This window comes from Oncorhynchus tshawytscha, linkage group LG05, assembly GCF_018296145.1.
Source record: "Oncorhynchus tshawytscha isolate Ot180627B linkage group LG05, Otsh_v2.0, whole genome shotgun sequence".
NCBI lineage: Eukaryota > Metazoa > Chordata > Actinopteri > Salmoniformes > Salmonidae > Oncorhynchus > Oncorhynchus tshawytscha.
Window position 1 is genome coordinate 77,849,785 of NC_056433.1, and position 17,696 is coordinate 77,867,480.

Consider the following 17,696-nt stretch of genomic DNA (forward strand, 5'->3'; position numbering starts at 1 on the left):
TGGTTTCAAATATCGGGGAAAATACCTATAGTGAGTTAACAGCAACTTGGGGAAAATTTTCTGCAGTATCATAAATAGCAGACTACATAATTTCGTACAATTGTACAACAGACCACATTTACACCCTCCACACTAATAGACAAACAAGTAAACCTAAACAAAGGCAAAATTTACTTGTGTTTTGTAGACTTCAAGAAAGCATTTGTTTCAGTTTGGCAGGAAGGTCTTTTTTATAAACTAATAGAAAGTGGTATTGGAGGGAAAACATTATGTTATTAAATCAATGTACACTAAAAACAAATGTGCGGTTAAAATTGGCAACAAGCAAACAGACTTCTTATCTCAGGGACGTGGATTGAAACAGGGCTGCCCAATAAGTCCAACACTATTTAACATCTACATTAATGAATTGGAAAAAACATTAGAAGAATCGGCAGCACCTGGTCTCACCCTCTACAACACTGAAATCAAGTGTCTACTGTACGCAGATGACCTGGAGCTGCTGTATCCCACTAAGGAGGGTCTGCTATACGCAGATGACCTGGTGCTACTGTCTCCCACTAAGGAGGGTCTGCTGTACGCAGATGACCTGGTGCTACTGTCTCCCACTAAAGAGGGGTTATAGCAGCGTCTAGATCATATGCACAGGTTCTGTCAGACCTGGGCTCTGACCGTTAATCTAAAAAATAACTATGATATTATGATATTCCAAAAAAGATCTGGAAATCAGGATGACAAATATAAATCCTATTTGGACACAGTTCTATTAGAACACACCAAAAACTACACGTATCTAGAACTAAATATCAGCAACACAGGTAGCTTTCACATGGCTGTGAATGAGCTGAGAGACAAAGCAAGAAGAGCATCCTATGCCATTGAAAGAAACATTAAAATCGAAATTCCAATTAGAATCTGGCTCAAAATGTTCCAATCAGTTATAGAACCAATTTCTCTATATGGCAGCGAAGTATGGGGTCTGCTGTCTAATAATGAATTTACTAAATGGGACAAACATCCAATCGAAATACTGCACGCTGAGTTTTGCAAGAATGTATTGCAAGTGCAAAGAAAACCTCCAAATAACACATGTAGAGCAGAATTGGGGGGGGGGGAAACTCCTTGCTCAAATAGATAAAGAGCCATCAAATTGTACAACTATTCCATCACACAGCTCTACAATGTCAAGAGATGAAACAAGAGAAGAGTCCCCTCAACCAGCTAGTTCTGAGGCTCAGTTCACCAACCCAAACCAACCCCATAGAGCCTCAGGACAGCACTCAGCCAGCTGGTTCTGAGGCTCAGTTCACCAACCCAAACCAACCCCATAGAGCCTCAGGACATCACTCAGCCAGCTGGTTCTGAGGCTCAGTTCACCAACCCAAACCAACCCCATAGAGCCTCAGGACAGCACTCAGCCAGCTGGTACTGAGGCTCAGTTCACTAACCCAAACCAACCCCATAGAGCCTCAGGACAGCACTCAGCCAGCTGGTACTGAGGCTCAGTTCACCAACCCAAACCAACCCCATAGAGCCTCAGGACAGCACTCAGCCAGCTGGTACTGAGGCTCAGTTCACCAACCCAAACCAACCCCATAGAGCCTCAGGACAGCACTCAGCCAGCTGGTACTGAGGCTCAGTTCACCAACCCAAACCAACCCCATAGAGCCTCAGGACAGCACTCAGCCAGCTGGTTCTGAGGCTCAGTTCACCAACCCAAACCAACCCCATAGAGCCTCAGGACAGCACTCAGCCAGCTGGTTCTGAGGCTCAGTTCACCAACCCAAACCAACCCCATAGAGCCTCAGGACAGCACTCAGCCAGCTGGTTCTGAGGCTCAGTTCACCAACCCAAACCAACCCCATAGAGCCTCAGAACAGCACTCAGAACATCTGGCCCAACCAAATCATCACAAAACAAAAAGAAAAATATATCACCTATTGGAAAGACACCACAAAAAATCTAAGTAAACTTCAATGCTATTTGGCTCTAAACAGACAGTATATGGTGGCAGACTATCTGACCACTGTGACTGATAGAAAACTGAGGAAAACATTGACTAGGTACAGACTCAGTGAGCACAGTCTGGCTATAGAGACCGGTCGTCACAGACAAACCTGGCTGCCCAGAGAGGACATGCTGTGCTCACTCTGCTCCAGGGGAGAGGTAGAGACAGAGCTGCATTTCCTATTACACTGTGACAAATACTCAGACCCAAGAGAATATTTCTTTCCCAAAATTAGCATTCAGTACAAAGAATTTCAAACTGTAAAAGATGAAAAAAAAATTGAATATTTATTGGGTGAAAAGCCAAAATGTGCAGTTTTGGCAGCCAAATATGTGTCCTCCTGCCACAACCTGAGGGACAGCCAGTGAAAAGTGCAATGTAATGTCAATAATATTTCCCATTTAGTTTTGTTTTGGTTTTCATACCATATCATGTGTCTTCTCAGTCAGGTTGAGACTGATCTACTACCAGGTCATGTGGCTTCTCAGCCATGTTGAGACTGATCTACTACCAGGTCATGTGGCTTCTCAGCCATGTTGAGACTGATCTACTACCAGGTCATGTGGCTTCTCAGCCATGTTGAGACTGATCTACTACCAGGTCATGTGGCTTCTCAGTCATGTTGAGACTGGTCTACTACCAGGTCATGTGTCTTCTCAGTCATGTTGACACTGGTCTACTACCAGGTCATGTGTCTTCTCAGTCATGTTGACACTGGTCTACTACCAGGTCATGTGTCTTCTCAGTCATGTTGACACTGGTCTACTACCAGGTCATGTGTCTTCTCAGTCATGTTGACACTGGTCTACTACCAGGTCATGTGTCTTCTCAGTCATGTTGAGACTGGTCTACTACCAGGTCATGTGTCTTCTCAGTCATGTTGAGACTGGTCTACTACCAGGTCATGTGTCTTCTCAGTCATGTTGACACTGGTCTACTACCAGGTCATGTGTCTTCTCAGTCATGTTGACACTGGTCTACTACCAGGTCATGTGTCTTCTCAGTCATGTTGACACTGGTCTACTACCAGGTCATGTGTCTTCTCAGTCATGTTGACACTGGTCTACTACCAGGTCATGTGTCTTCTCAGTCATGTTGACACTGGTCTACTACCAGGTCATGTGTCTTCTCAGTCATGTTGACACTGGTCTACTACCAGGTCATGTGTTTTCTCAGTCATGTTGACACTGGTCTACTACCAGGTCATGTGTCTTCTCAGTCATGTTGACACTGGTCTACTACCAGGTCATGTGTCTTCTCAGTCATGTTGACACTGGTCTACTACCAGGTCATGTGTCTTCTCAGTCATGTTGACACTGGTCTACTACCAGGTCATGTGTCTTCTCAGTCATGTTGACACTGGTCTACTACCAGGTCATGTGTTTTCAGTCAGTTGACACTGGTCTACTACCAGGTCATGTGTCTTCTCAGTCATGTTGACACTGGTCTACTACCATTGTGTTTTCTCAGTCATGTTGAGACTGGTCTACTACTCATGTGTCTTCTCAGTTGTTGATGGTCTACTACCAGGTCATGTCCCACAATTTTCTCAGTCATGTTGACACTGGTCTACTACCAGGTCATGTGTTTTCTCAATAGACTGGTCTACTACCAGGTCATGTGTCTTCTCAGTCATGTTGACACTGGTCTACTACCAGGTCATGTGTCTTCTCAGTCATGTTGAGACTGGTCTATTACCAGGTCATGTGTCTTCTCAGTCATGTTGACAGTGGTCTACTACCAGGTCAGGTGTCTTCTCAGTCATGTTGAAACTGGTCTACTACCATGTCATGTGTCTTCTCAGTCATGTTGAGACTGGTCTACTACCAGGTCATGTGTCTTCTCAGTCATGTTGAGACTGGTCTACTACCAGGTCATGTGTCTTCTCAGTCATGTTGACACTGATCTACTACCAGGTCATGTGTCTTCTCAGTCATGTTGACACTGGTCTACTACCATTGCTTTTATGTATTGTTATTCTCATTAATATTGTTGTTGTAGTTGTTGTTAATGGTAATCCCATTTCCACTACTACTATTATTATTTCTGTTGGTCCCACAATTTTTGCTATATGTATACTTTGACAATGTAAGTCATTAATCTTGCCATGTCAATAAAGTCTATTGAATTAGAGAGAGAGAGAGAGAGAGAGAGAGAGAGAGATAACCAGTAAAGATAGTAAGATACAAAGTTATTTATGTATTTCTAGATCCCTTTGTCTCCCATTGACATAGAGGTTAATAAATAAGATATTAATAGATTGTGGTTTTCAATCATTAAAACCCCACTGGAGAGAATATCTGGACGAGTGTAGTCATATTTGTCCTGTTCCTCATAATCAGCCATTTTATATGGATGGTTTAATATGAGATTATCAGACCTGGGTTCACATACTATTTAGGCTATTTCAATTACTTTCAAAGACATTTGGAAGTAAGTATTTATTTTTTATTTGGAAAAACAAGTAGTTGAATATTGGAATATATTTGGAAATACACTTGGAAAGTATTTCAAAATATTCAAATATACAGAAAATTAGTATTTAAATAACAAATACTCAAATAAACATGTATTTGAAACCAGGTCTGGATTTCATACAGTAGGCCTATACACAGCAAACCAGAGCTATTCCCCTGGCAGACAGAACCAGAACTGATATGAGGGGTGGTGCATTGCACGCACAACATACTACTGTAACCATACCAACCAATAGCTGCTTTGGAAAAGTTGGGTGTATGTTTGGTGGGGACACATTGACATAGATATGTTCACTTTGCTTCCTATCTAAACAACATTCTCTTCATATCGGACCACCTGTATTATTATTATTACTTATTTTGATCGTAGCTTTTCCTCGAGGCGTTAAATGTGTCTGTATCACAAGACTGTTAGAAACACTACATAATTGTAATTTGCACACAGAGAATTCCTTCAGCCTTTTCCTCGTAGTCGTCAGCTGAGTACAAGCACATGTCTAGGAACTGTGACGACAATATGGTAATACACAGCTGCTGATATTATGCAGGCCTATTCATTATCTTGGTGTTCATCTCATTGGACACAGTGGGGATTATATGCTTACAGCTGGCCCCAAGATAACATCAACCGCTAGCATCCACACCAACCAGATATCAATGCTGTACACAGGTTTCAACGTTCACACTTCAGAGATCATAAATGTCCTGAATTCTTCCAGCTTTAAGAAGAAAATACAACTATACAAATGTTTACAATGTGACCAGTAAGAAAACCACTAGGTTCATTATTCTAAAAAGATAAAACATGTTTCTCCAGATGATGTAACACAGCAAAGGTCGAAGGTGACAACAGTCGAGTTCTGAAGGGAAATTGAGTCTTGAAGGTCCTCATGTCTGCAAGATGACTACATGGTCCTTTGAGAATTGACAGTGGTGAAAGTTGTTCCCCTTTCCTTGTCCTCTGTTGTCCCTCACTCCCAGAGAGAGGGAGAGAGTGACGATCTATTTGTCTAGCAGCAGGCTCGCCCTTAGTTTGTCCGGAGTTGATAATCTGCCAAGAAGTGAAGACGTAACAGCAATACATTAACACTCTTCTAACCATCATCACATTACCCCTGTACTGTGGTGTCACATTAACACTCTTCTAACCATCATCACATTACCCTGTACTGTGGTGTCACATTAACACTCTTCTAACCATCATCATATTACCCCTGTACTGTGGTGTCACATTAACACTCTTCTAACCATCATCACATTACCCTGTACTGTGGTGTCACATTAACACTCTTCTAACCATCATCATATTACCCCTGTACTGTGGTGTCACATTAACACTCTTCTAACCATCATCATATTACCCCTGTACTGTGGTGTCACATTAACACTCTTCTAACCATCATCACATTACCCTGTACTGTGGTGTCACATTAACACTCTTCTAACCATCAACCATCATCACTCTTCTAACCATTATATTACCCTGTACTGTGGTGTCACATTAACACTCTTCTAACCATCATCACATTACCCTGTACTGTGGTGTCACATTAACACTCTTCTAACCATCATCACATTACCCTGTACTGTGGTGTCACATTAACACTCTTCTAACCATCATCATATTACCCCTGTACTGTGGTGTCACATTAACACTCTTCTAACCATCATCACATTACCCTGTACTGTGGTGTCACATTAACACTCTTCTAACCATCATCATATTACCCCTGTACTGTGGTGCGTCACATTAACATTCAAATTAGCATTGGGGCTCTGGGTGACTGAGATACACATTAGGGTCAGGGTAGTAGTTATTATGGCCTTACAATAACTACTTACAACTCCCTTATCAATAAGTCAACACTGCTCTCTCTCTCACTCTCTATTTCTCTACCTCTTTCTCTTCCGTTCACTCTCTCGTTCTCTCCCTCCATCCCCCTCTCACCCTATCTCTGCTGATCACAATGAAAAGGTGATAGCCACCTTGGCATGCAGAGCAGTGTCACAGAGAACCTAATGGAAGTAAGGCATCATTCAAATCCCTCTTGCCCCAGCTTCAGGAGAGAGGTAATAGCTGGGTTCACTGCCGGGCCGAATGGTGTGTGTGTCTCACCTCCACTCTGTGTTATATAGCGCACCCATGGTAAGGCCTCATAGCCACTTTTCTCAATGATCTTCAGATAGCGTACCTGAGGAGGAGCAAAGAACAGTTTCAGCACATACACACACCAGGGACGACGTTATGGGCAGGCCTTAGGGGCCCTGGCCCGCCCTACCGTACCTCCTTGCCTGTCCAAATAAAATATTGATCATTTATTTGAACGAGACCCACACCAACAGAAAGTTCTCTCTCTGAATTTTTCTTTAGTTAATTTAATCTAATTGTCATAAGGTTCCATGACTTTGTCCACACAGGGCATCTGGACACACAAAATACATTTGGTTGATTTTCATTACATTTTGGGTGTTTTATTTAACTTTTGTACACTTGTGGTGTTCCCGGTCAAAAATTACCAGTCATTAGAAATTAATAGGTGAGACAACAATTAGTGTATAAAATTGAGTTCAGGCACATGCCCATTCATCAGATGGACACACTTCCTCTCCCAGACCCCCACATGCATGTGTGTTTGAGCACACACACACATACACATCCCTTCTTGGCTTCAATGGCAACCCCCACGGGAACCTTTCCCCAATAGAATATTTAGACCACGGGAACCACACCTGTTGGCATTCTCACAAACAATCGCAACATTGTTTCAATAATATATAGAACTTTTCTTGCAGCTCTGGTATATAAAGCTTTATTGAGGCCTTTCTCACCATTCATTCTGTGGCAGCAGAATCTTTTACTCAAAAACGAGTTGTATGAGCTCAGGTCAATGAGGCCTACAGGCCATAAATAGCAAATAGAAGTTCACAACTTGTAATGTTCACAAGATCTTAAGTTGATAAAAAGATCGAACACAACATTAGTGATAATATATGTATTATTATGGATTTATAATCATCTATAATGGGGCGGTCATTTTGGACCGGGAACACAGAATTAATTAACATGAAACGAACACAACAGGAGGGTTAAAGCATCCGAGAGAGCGAAACAGCGCCCCTCTGTCTCAGTATGTGTAGACCATGTATCTGATGCTGTGTGGACCAAAAGAGTAAGGCATGTCATATTATTTCTGTCCAGACAGCATCAGACACATTTATTTTTATTTATTTTATTTTTTATTTCACCTTTATTTAACCAGCTAGGCTAGTTGAGATCAAATTCTCATTTACATCTACGACCTGGCCAAGATAAAGCAAAGCGGCACAAACAACAACACAGAGTTACACATGGAATAAACAAACATACAGTCAATAACACAGTAGGGGGACAAAACATGGTCTAAACATAATGAGAGGGGGAAACCATGCGTTTGATGCATTTGATACTCCAGCCATTACCACGAGCCCGTTCTCCCTAATTAAGGTGCCAACCAACCTCCTGTGATGCAGACCTAAGCTTTTAGGACAAAGACTCCCATTGTTAGGGTGGAGACATCAGCATCTCCTCAATATATACAGATCTCAGGTTTCAGCCTCTTGTGAATTGGAAAGGAAAGTTGGGTGGGTGCATAGTGCCCTGTTAGGATGCTGGATCGTCCTAAAGTAAATTGATGTTTCGCCAAAATTATATATTTACTCCTGTAAATAAAAGCATCCAAAATACTTCACCGGGGAGCATGACTTAGTCACAGAGGGTCATTAGCTTATTTTAGAAAAATAGCTGTGGATCGTTTTAAAATCACCAGTGTGTTTGGGAAGCCCGCAATATGGGTAGTGAACGTAACAATAGATTGAGCTGATTGAGTTGCGGCTGTCAGTGAAAAGGGTCTAAAATATATATGTGAAAATAATGTGTCTTGAGTATAATAAAAATGTCGCATCAATTGGCGCAGCGGTCAAAGGCACTGCATCTCAGTGCTAGAGGTGTCACTACAGACCCTGGTTCGATTCCAGGCTGTATCACAACATGCCGTGATTGGGAGTCACATAAGGCAGCGCACAATTTGCCCAGCGTCATGATATTAAGAAACAAAAACTTTATTATTGAAATGAAACTGTTCCACGAAAATGTGCATATATAAAAATAATCATAACTGGCACCCATAAAAATGTTAGGATAAATTGTAAGCTTCCCCAAACTTTAAACTCACAAGCTGCCTATTGCATTTGCTGTTCCTGTGAAAAAACATGCCTATGGAAATCAAAGGCCCGTCCAACTGATTCGTTCTGGGGCACGCTCTGACACACGCACTCACAAGTCAGCTCCTTCCAGCCTGTATTTTTTATTTTACCTTAATTTAACTAGGCAAGTCAGTTAAGAACAAATTCTTATTTTCAATGACGGCCTAGGAACAGTGGGTTAACTGCCTGTTCAGGGGCAGAACGACAGATTTGTACCTTGTCAGCTCGGGGATTTGAACTTGCAACCTTCCGGTTACTAGTCCAACGCTCTAACCACTAGGCTACCCTGCACTATGATGGAACTCATACCTGGCTCTACAAGGGTCCACTTTGATAAATATAGATTTAAGGGATCTGTTAGCTTACCTGGATACCAGATACAGTGAAATAGGGGATCTCAAAGTTGACAGTGATGGGCCTTCTCCCCTCCAACTCAGTACTCTCCACACTAGGCAGACCGAAGTGAGCCCTCATCATGTACTCTTTCCCCCCCTGTTCAAACATAGAAACACACACAGGTATGAGGTTTATTGGAAAACTGGAGCATTTATTTTCGTTAAAACTTCTTAGGGCTGCGATCCCGTTAACGGGATGATATGACAACAGCCAGTGAAAGTGCAGGGCACCAATTTCAAAACAACAGAAATCTCATAATTAAAATTCCTCAAACATACATGTATCTTATACTGTTTTAAAGGTAATCTTGTTGTTAATCCCACCACAGTGTCCGATTTCAAATAGGCTTTACAGCGAAAGCACCACAAACGATTATGTTAGGTCACCACCAAGCCACAGAAAAACATAGCCATTTTTCCAGCCAAAGAGAGGAGTCACAACAAGCACAAATAGAGATCAAATGAATCATCAACCTTTGATGATCTTCATCAGATGACACTCATAGGACTTCATGTTACACAATACATGTATGTTTTGTTTGATAAAGTTCATATTTCTATAAAAAAAATCTGAGTTTACATTGGCGCGTTAATTTCACTAGTTCCAAAAACATCCAGTGATTTTGCATAGCCACATCAATTCAACAGAAATACTCATCATAAATGTAGATGATAATACAAGTTATACACATGGAATTATAGATATACCTCTCCTTAATGCAACCGCTGTGTCAGATTTCAAAAAATGTTTACGGAAAAAGCAAACCATGCAATAATCTGAGATGGCGCTCAGAAAATAAATACAATTTTTCCGCCATGTTGGAGTCAACAGAAACCAGAAATCACATGATAAATATTCCCTTACCTTTGATGATCTTCATCAGAATGCACTCCCAGGAATCCTAGTTTAACAATAAATGCTTGATTTGTTCGATAATGTCCATTATTTATGTCCAAGTAGCTACTTTTGTTAGGGCGTTAGGTACACATATCCAAACGCTCGTGCAGGTCCAGCATAACTTCGGGCAAAAAGTTATATTACAGGTCGAAGAAACATTTCAAACTAATTATAGAATCAATCTTTAGGGTGTTATCATAAATCTTCAATAAAGTTCCAACAGGAGAATTCCTTTGTGTCTAGAGAAGCCATGGAACGCAGGTCGATATCATGTGAAATGCACGTGACCAAGAGATGGCTCTCTGCCAGTAAACCGACTCAGCTCTTATTCAGCCCCACAACACAATAGAAGCCTCATTCAAGTTTCTAAAGACGGTTGACATCAAGTGGAAGCCCTAGGAAGTGCAACTTCAGCCATATCCCACTGAATTCAATTGGGCCTGGGTTGAAAATCGACCAGCCTCAGATTTCTCACTTCCTGTTTGGATTTCTTCTCAGGGTTTTGCCTGCCATACGAGTTCTGCTATATTCACAGACATCATTCAAACAGTTTTAGAAACTTCAGAGTGTTTTCTATCCAATACTACTAATAATATGCATATATTAGCAACTGGGACTGAGGAGCAGGCCGTTTACTTTGGGCACCTCTGGGCACCTTTCATCCAAGCTACTCAATACTGCCCCTGCAGCCATAAGAAGTTTTTAAGGTTCTTTGTTATGTTGTGATCTACACTACATGACCAAAAGTATGTGGACACCTGCTCATCTAACACCTCATTCCGAAATCATGGGCATTAATATAGAGTTGGTCCCCCACTTTGCTGCTATAAGAGCCTCCACTCTTCTGGGAAGGCTTTCCACTAGATGTTGGAACATTGCTGCGGGGACTTGTTTCCATTCAGCCACAAGAGCATTAGTGAGGTCAGGCAATTAGGTTTGGCTCGCAGTCAGCGTTCCAATTTATCCCAAAGGTATTTGATGGGGTTGAGGTCAGGGCTCTGTGCAGGCCAGTCAAGTTCTTCCACACCGATCTCAACAAAACATTTCTGTATGGACCTCGCTTTGTGCATGGGGGCATTGTCATGCTGAAACAGGAACGGGCCTTCTCCAAACTGTTGCCACAAAGTTGGAAGCACAGAATCGTGTAGAATGTTACTGTATGCTGTAGCGTTAAGATTTCCCTTCACTGGAACTAAGGGGCCTAGCCCGAACCATGATAAACAACCCAAACCATTATTCTTCCTCCACCAAACATTACAGTTGGCACTATCCATTCAGCCAGGTAGTGTTCTCCTGGCATCTGCCAAACCCAGATTCGTCTGTCAGACTGCCAGATGAGGAAGCGTGAATCAACAATCCAGAAAACGCATTTCCACTACTCCAGAGTCCAATGGCGGCGAGCTTTGCACCACTCCAGCCGATGCATGGTGATCTTAGGCATGTGTGCGGCTGCTCGGCCATGGAAACCCATTTCATGAAGCTCCCGACGAACAGTTCTTGTGCTGACGTTACTTCCAGTGGCAGTTTGGAACTCGGTAGCGAGTGTTGCTTCAGCACTCGGCGGTCACGTTCTGTGAGCTTGTGAGGCCTACCACTTTGCGTCTGAGCTGTTGTTGCTCCTAGACATTTCCACTTCACAATAACAGCACTGACCGGGGCAGCTCTAGCAGGGCAGAAATTTGACCAACTGACTTGTTGGAAAGGTGGCATGCTATGACGGTGCCACATTGAAAGTCACTGAGCTCTTCAGTAAGGCGATTCTACTGCCAAATGTTTGTCTGTGGAGATTGCATGGCTGTGTGCTCGATTTTATACACCTGTTAGCAACGAGTGTGCCTGAAGTAGCCGAGTCCACTAATTTGAAGGAGTGTCCACATACTTGTGTATATATAGTGTACTTTATAGCACTGCAAACCCGAACAAATGGCCTGTTGAAGCCAAACCACTCCCTACCTGATCTTATCACAATAAAGCTAGCTAGGCCATGCAGTCATATTAAAACACTCCTCACGTCTGTACTGGTGCAGGATACATCAACAGTGCACAGGACTTCCTTGTTAGGTAAACAACTACAAGAGGACCTGGATGGCGGTACAAATCACATTATTGTGGAAGCACCTCCTCTAAGAGTATGAATTAGGCTGTTTGAGAAGGTTTGAATCCCAAGCAACCTGCCAACACATAGTTTGAAGTACAATACCAACATAGCTACCGTACTAGGTCAAAGCTGTGTGCTGGAAAACCTTGGTAGAACATGGGTGGAATAGTCATTGTGGTGCTCATGTGAATTTCCTTTCTTTTTCAGCTTCAGACCAATGCTTACTTCTCACTTAAAACATTGTTTTTTGTTTTTAATAAACACAGTCTCCTGCGACACACCACCAATACCACCTCCACACATAGTTATTTGTTTAAACGGTCCATGCGGCTCTCTTGTTTCTCAGAGGCAGGAAGGATGTGGGTTTACAGCAGCAGAGAGAGTTGACAGAGTCATGCTGAATGTAATAGTTAGGCCATGGGGTTGAGTAAAGTATCCTTGTCAGTCTTTATCAATATGAAGTGTTTCCTCTAGCTGTTATCAGACATAACCTCCCCGTGATTCTTCTGGTGGCTGTGTAAAAACATGTTATTAGAAAATGTGCTGCTTCCTGTGAGAATACTGTAGCCTTCAGAATCTGTTAATGGATAAGACCGCATGTTTACCATTTAGTTACTATTTAGCCAATATCAGAGAAGGCTGGTGTGAGGAGCTATAGGAGGAAGACGGGCTCATTGTAATGCCTGGAATGGAATCAATGGAACGGCATATAGAAACCGTGTTTGACTCCGTTCCATTCACTCCATTCCAGCCATTCAAATGAGCATGTCCTCCAATAGCTCCTCCCACCAGCTGTCCCTGGTCAATAATTACCCGTAGTATGGTTTTGAAGAGTACAACTGTGTGAGGGTGGATTGAACAAAATAGTATCTTAAACACATGGCTACTGTTACAATAATATAGCAGATGCATACATTCTATGTATGGGTGGTCCCAGCAGGAATTGAACCCACGACCCTTTGTATTTCAAGCACCATGCTCTACCAACTAAGCCACACAGGACCTATGCTATGGTAATATTACCATACTGTAGCAGATGACCCACTAACAGGGAGGCATTGACTTAACTGCCATCTACAATATGTTATTATTATACTGAACAAAAATATAAAAACGCAACATGCAGCAATTGATTTTTACTGAGTTACAGGTCATATGAAGAAATCAGTTAATTGAAATATATTCATTAGACCATAATCTATGGATTTCACATGACTGGGAATACAGATATGCATTGGTTGGTCACAGATACCTTAAAAAAAAATGGGCCTCACAATGGGCCTCAGAAGTTGGTGGCAGCTTATGGTAGAGAAATTAACATTAAATTATCTGGCAACAGCTCTGGTGGACATTCCTGCAGTCACCATGCAAATTGCACGCTCCCTCACAACTTGAGACATCTATGTCATTGTGTTGTGTGACAAAACTGCACATTTTAGAGTGGCCTTTTATTGTCCCCAGCACAAGGTGCACCTCTGTAATGATCATGCTGTTTAATCAGCTTCTTGATATGCCACACCTGTCAGGTGGATGTATTATCGTGGCAAAGGAGAAATTCTCACTAACAGGGATGTAAACAAATTTGTCCACAAAATATGAGAGAAATGAGCTTTTTGTGGGAATGACACATTTCTGGGATGTTTTATTTCAGCTCATGAAACATGAGACCAACACTTTACATTTTTGTTCAGTGTAGTAATGTTTAGTTCCTCTCAGTGACGTTAGCTACTTACAGGGAAGGACTTGATGTTCCACTGCACCGCACTCTTCTCGGGAAGGTACTTGCAGCTGCCTGTGCTCGTCTTGAATTTGGGTGAGTCGACATCGCTGGGCACAGGTACCATGATGGCCACATTGTTGGCAGTGGAGCGACTCTTAAACTGACTCCTGGCCTGTAGGTGAAAGGTCAAACGGTCACAGGGTTACCAGCAGAGACGTGCAATGCTAGTGATGAAAAGAAAGGATACAGTCATCAAGAAGAAACACAGAGGTTATTGTATGAAGACTTCCTTTCTTAATGATTAACTCATAGCATCTAAAGTTAAAGGTTGAGGAAACAGTCCCAACCCAAACATTGTCCCACATTGCAGCCAGGGTTCATAGGAAAGCCAATGTTGGAGCCATGCTAAAACACAGCGGATGATGGTGGACATCCTTTACCTTCACCTTGATCTCCACTCGGCTGTGGGAGAACTTCTCAATCACACTCTCAATCCATATCAGAGGCTTCACCTGGCAGACAGAGGAGAGAAGGTTAACATGGAGCAAAGGAGATGTGTGCACGCGTGTGTGTGTGTGTGTTCTGCTGACCGTGGTGTTGAGGCGGTAGGACATGAGTTCGGACTCTCCGTCGGGGGGGATGAAGGAGATGGTGCGGTCATTCTCGAAACGGGACAGACGGACACATTGATGGAACTTGACATCCTCCAGCTCTACCGTCTTACTTTTCTCTCCTGACAGGACAGGTAAGGGGGAGGGGTTATTGTACGGCTATGTCCTGATACACAGCGCCTGACAGGTGCACATTGGATCAGTGCGAAATATCCATAGCAGTCCATAGAAGCCCTAACCCTAACCAGTCTCAACCCTAACCAGTTTTCCAGTCTCAGTTCAAATACTGTACCGTCTTCTATGCCTCAGATACTAAATAAAAAGTATCCTGTAGGTTCCATTGTCATCCTTCCTGATCAGAAAACACACCACAGGTTCTTCTTCGTAGGTACTTTATAAAGAGTTCAATCGATCATAGCTGTTGTAAGAGAAAGTTTTGGAAGAACATCCACTTCAGGAGTGGGTTAGAAAATACTGTGTGTGTGTGTGTGTGTGTGTGTGCGTGCGTGCGTATGTGTGTGTGAGACATTTCAATGTAAAGCCCCATCCTCCAGGGAGAGCTAGCGTCTAGTCTTTGGAGATCAGAGACCTAGCAGGCCTATCAGATCATGACATCCCAGCAGGTTAGCCCTTTGAAGCGCTACTCTCCCCAATATACTGTAAATATGGTCCCCCTAGTAGCATCATTACTGAGAGATTGTGGAACGGTCAAAAAGGAGGCACAGTCATGTTCAGGCTCTAAGGGGGTGGAGGGAGAGAGAGATGCCAGACGTAGAAGGGTTTAGGTTATCACACTGTCCCCTGTGGTTCACTATCTCCCTAACAAGGCAACAGAACAGTCATGTGTCCATATCACAGAAATGAATCCCGTGTTTTATTCGTTTTCACAATTTGATCTGTTTCAGCTCTCATATCTCTCAAAGCCTACTTCAAAACTCTCCCTGTAAGCTCATGTGATTTTCTTTCCTGTATGTATCATTAGCATGATTTCCATATACCCAGATTTGACAGCCCTGACTCTCCAACAGTATCTTCTTCATGTGGAGTGACATTAACATACTTTGACCAGAAGAGGGTGCTGTTTCACCCACACAAGGCTGTTTACAATGTAGCAAGCCAGGACAGACATTAATAAAGATGACTTCGTAATCAAAACACACCTTTATGGTTCAAAATTACTTGTCCCAAATTCAGGATTTTAGTAGGATCCCTCGAGGGCATACATACATATGCATGTTATGCAAAAACAAAGTGCAATATACATTTTGGGAGAATAGTTAATGTCACTTCTTTCTCTGACTATGGGAAAGAGAAAGGGGGATACTTAGTCAGTTGTCCAACTGAATGTATTCAACTGAAATGTGTCTTCTGCATTTAACCCAACCCCTGTGGATCAGAGAGGTGCAGGGGGGGGGGCAGCCTTAAAACACACCTATGGTGCCTGGGGAACAGTGGGTTAACTGCCTTCCTCAGGGGCAGAATGACAGATTTTTTACCTTGTCAGCTCGAGGTTTCGATCTTGCAACTTTCCAACACTCTAACCACTACGCTACCTGCCGCCCCAATAGGGAGAGTGCAGAAGCCCATTTTGCATTCTCTTGTTTATCTATCCATTATTTGTAGGAGTACTTTTCTTTTTCTATTCCAGACATGCCACTTCACTTCCAGGCCGTAGGCTGCATGTGAGGAGCCGTCCATCTTTCATCTGCCAACAGCAGCAGTAGCCTGGGGGAGGGATTAGCACCGGGGCTAGACCAGGGAAGAGTCATCCACCAGACGCCCCACAACCAGGGCACATGAGGGGGGAGACCAGGGACGGAGAATGGGGGTGGTGGAGGCAGAGGGGTGTAGGTAGGGATGGGAGGCAGGGGGTATGGAGTTAGTTGGGCAGGATTGGGAACAAACTAAGATATTGAAGGGTGAGGATTTGGGCATGGAAGGTAATTGTCCATATTATCTGTGACCACATCTCTCCAGAGATGAAGAGTCCAATTATTTGGGTTGGGGATCTTGTACTGGCTATGATTGTCCTTACCTTTTGGTGTGTGTCTGTGTACTTGTGAGTCAGTCTGTGTGTATACTGTGTACAGCATAGCCACGGGAAGATATTGAGTTGGGTGTATAAAAATCCCTTTATAATAACATATTCTATTATCGTATTTGCCTAGTTAAGAAGAAGCATTTTTAGGAGGGTCTGGAAAATATGGTCTTTTATAAACGCATTTCATGTCATTCTGGGATTCTATGGTTCTAAAATTAATTTAGTTTTAAGTTGCTTTTGAGAAACCGGGCCTTGGTCTTGACCTGGCTCAGGGCCAATAAAAATAAGGGAAACAATATATCAATATTATAGGCTACAGTAAGCTACTGGATCAACTGTCCAGTGGCACAGACTCACCCAATTTTTTATTTTTTATTTTTAACTAGGCAAGTCAGTTAAGAACAAATTCTTATTTTCAATGACGGCCTAGGAACAGTGGGTTAACTGCCTGTTCAGGGGCAGAACGACAGATTTGTACCTTGTCAGCTCGGGGGTTTGAACTTGCAACCTTCCGGTTACTAGTCCAACGCTCTAACCACTAGGCTACCCTGCCGCCCCGCCCAATGATGAAGATAGCATGAATGTGCATAACCTAGGCTTCTCACCATACCGGTGATGGTCTCAAGAGAGGCCAGAGCTACTTTGAAAAACGGTGCTGTTCGTCTGAGTTGTTGAGAAGGAAAAAAACTGGTAGCTTCTACTGACAAACTAATCTTCTCTTTTCAGCAGTAGCCATTCGCTTTCTAAACATACTTCCTGCAATTGTATTTAGACATTTGTGAAAGTCCTTTAACTATTCACTGACGGAGTAGAGAAATAGTATGCATGAAGTGCCCATTCAAGTTAGAACTGACAGCCATTTTGAGCATATCCATGAGTTTACCAGTCAAATTACCAGAGTGAGCCTCCTGGGTGGCGCAGTGGTTAAGGGCGCTGTACTGCAGCGCCAGCTGTGCCAACAGAGACTCTGGCTCTGTCGTAACCGGCCGCGACCGGGAGGTCCGTGGAGCGACACACAATTGGCCTAGCGTCGTCCGGGTTAGGGAGGGTTTGGCCGGTAGGGAAATCCTTGTCTCATCGCGCACCAGCGACTCCTGTGGCGGGCCGGGCGCAGTGCGCGCTAACCAAGGTTGCCAGGTGCACGGTGTTTCCTCCGACACATTGGTGCGGCTGGCTTCCGGGTTGGATGCGCGCTGTGTTAAGAAG

General features: G+C 43.1%; 1 protein-coding gene across 2 annotated transcripts in view; it reads right to left on the bottom strand.

Moving 5' to 3' along the window:
* Window positions 1–4,187: 4,187 nt before the first annotated feature.
* The window catches only part of ap1m3 (adaptor related protein complex 1 subunit mu 3), a 34,960-nt gene continuing 21,451 nt past the window's right edge, over window positions 4,188–17,696 (bottom strand). Inside the window, exons 7-12 of one of the 2 annotated variants that reach the window (XM_024422327.2) lie at window positions 14,429–14,571; window positions 14,285–14,350; window positions 13,852–14,010; window positions 9,094–9,219; window positions 6,602–6,677; window positions 4,188–5,536 (exon numbers count right to left, since the gene is read on the bottom strand). In XM_024422327.2, the coding sequence (XP_024278095.2) occupies window positions 5,514–5,536; window positions 6,602–6,677; window positions 9,094–9,219; window positions 13,852–14,010; window positions 14,285–14,350; window positions 14,429–14,571 (593 nt within the window). In that variant the 3' untranslated portion in view covers window positions 4,188–5,513. Of the gene's footprint in view, window positions 5,537–6,601; window positions 6,678–9,093; window positions 9,220–13,851; window positions 14,011–14,278; window positions 14,351–14,428; window positions 14,572–17,696 lie in introns of both variants that reach the window. The other variant, XM_024422326.2, reaches the window with a different exon arrangement.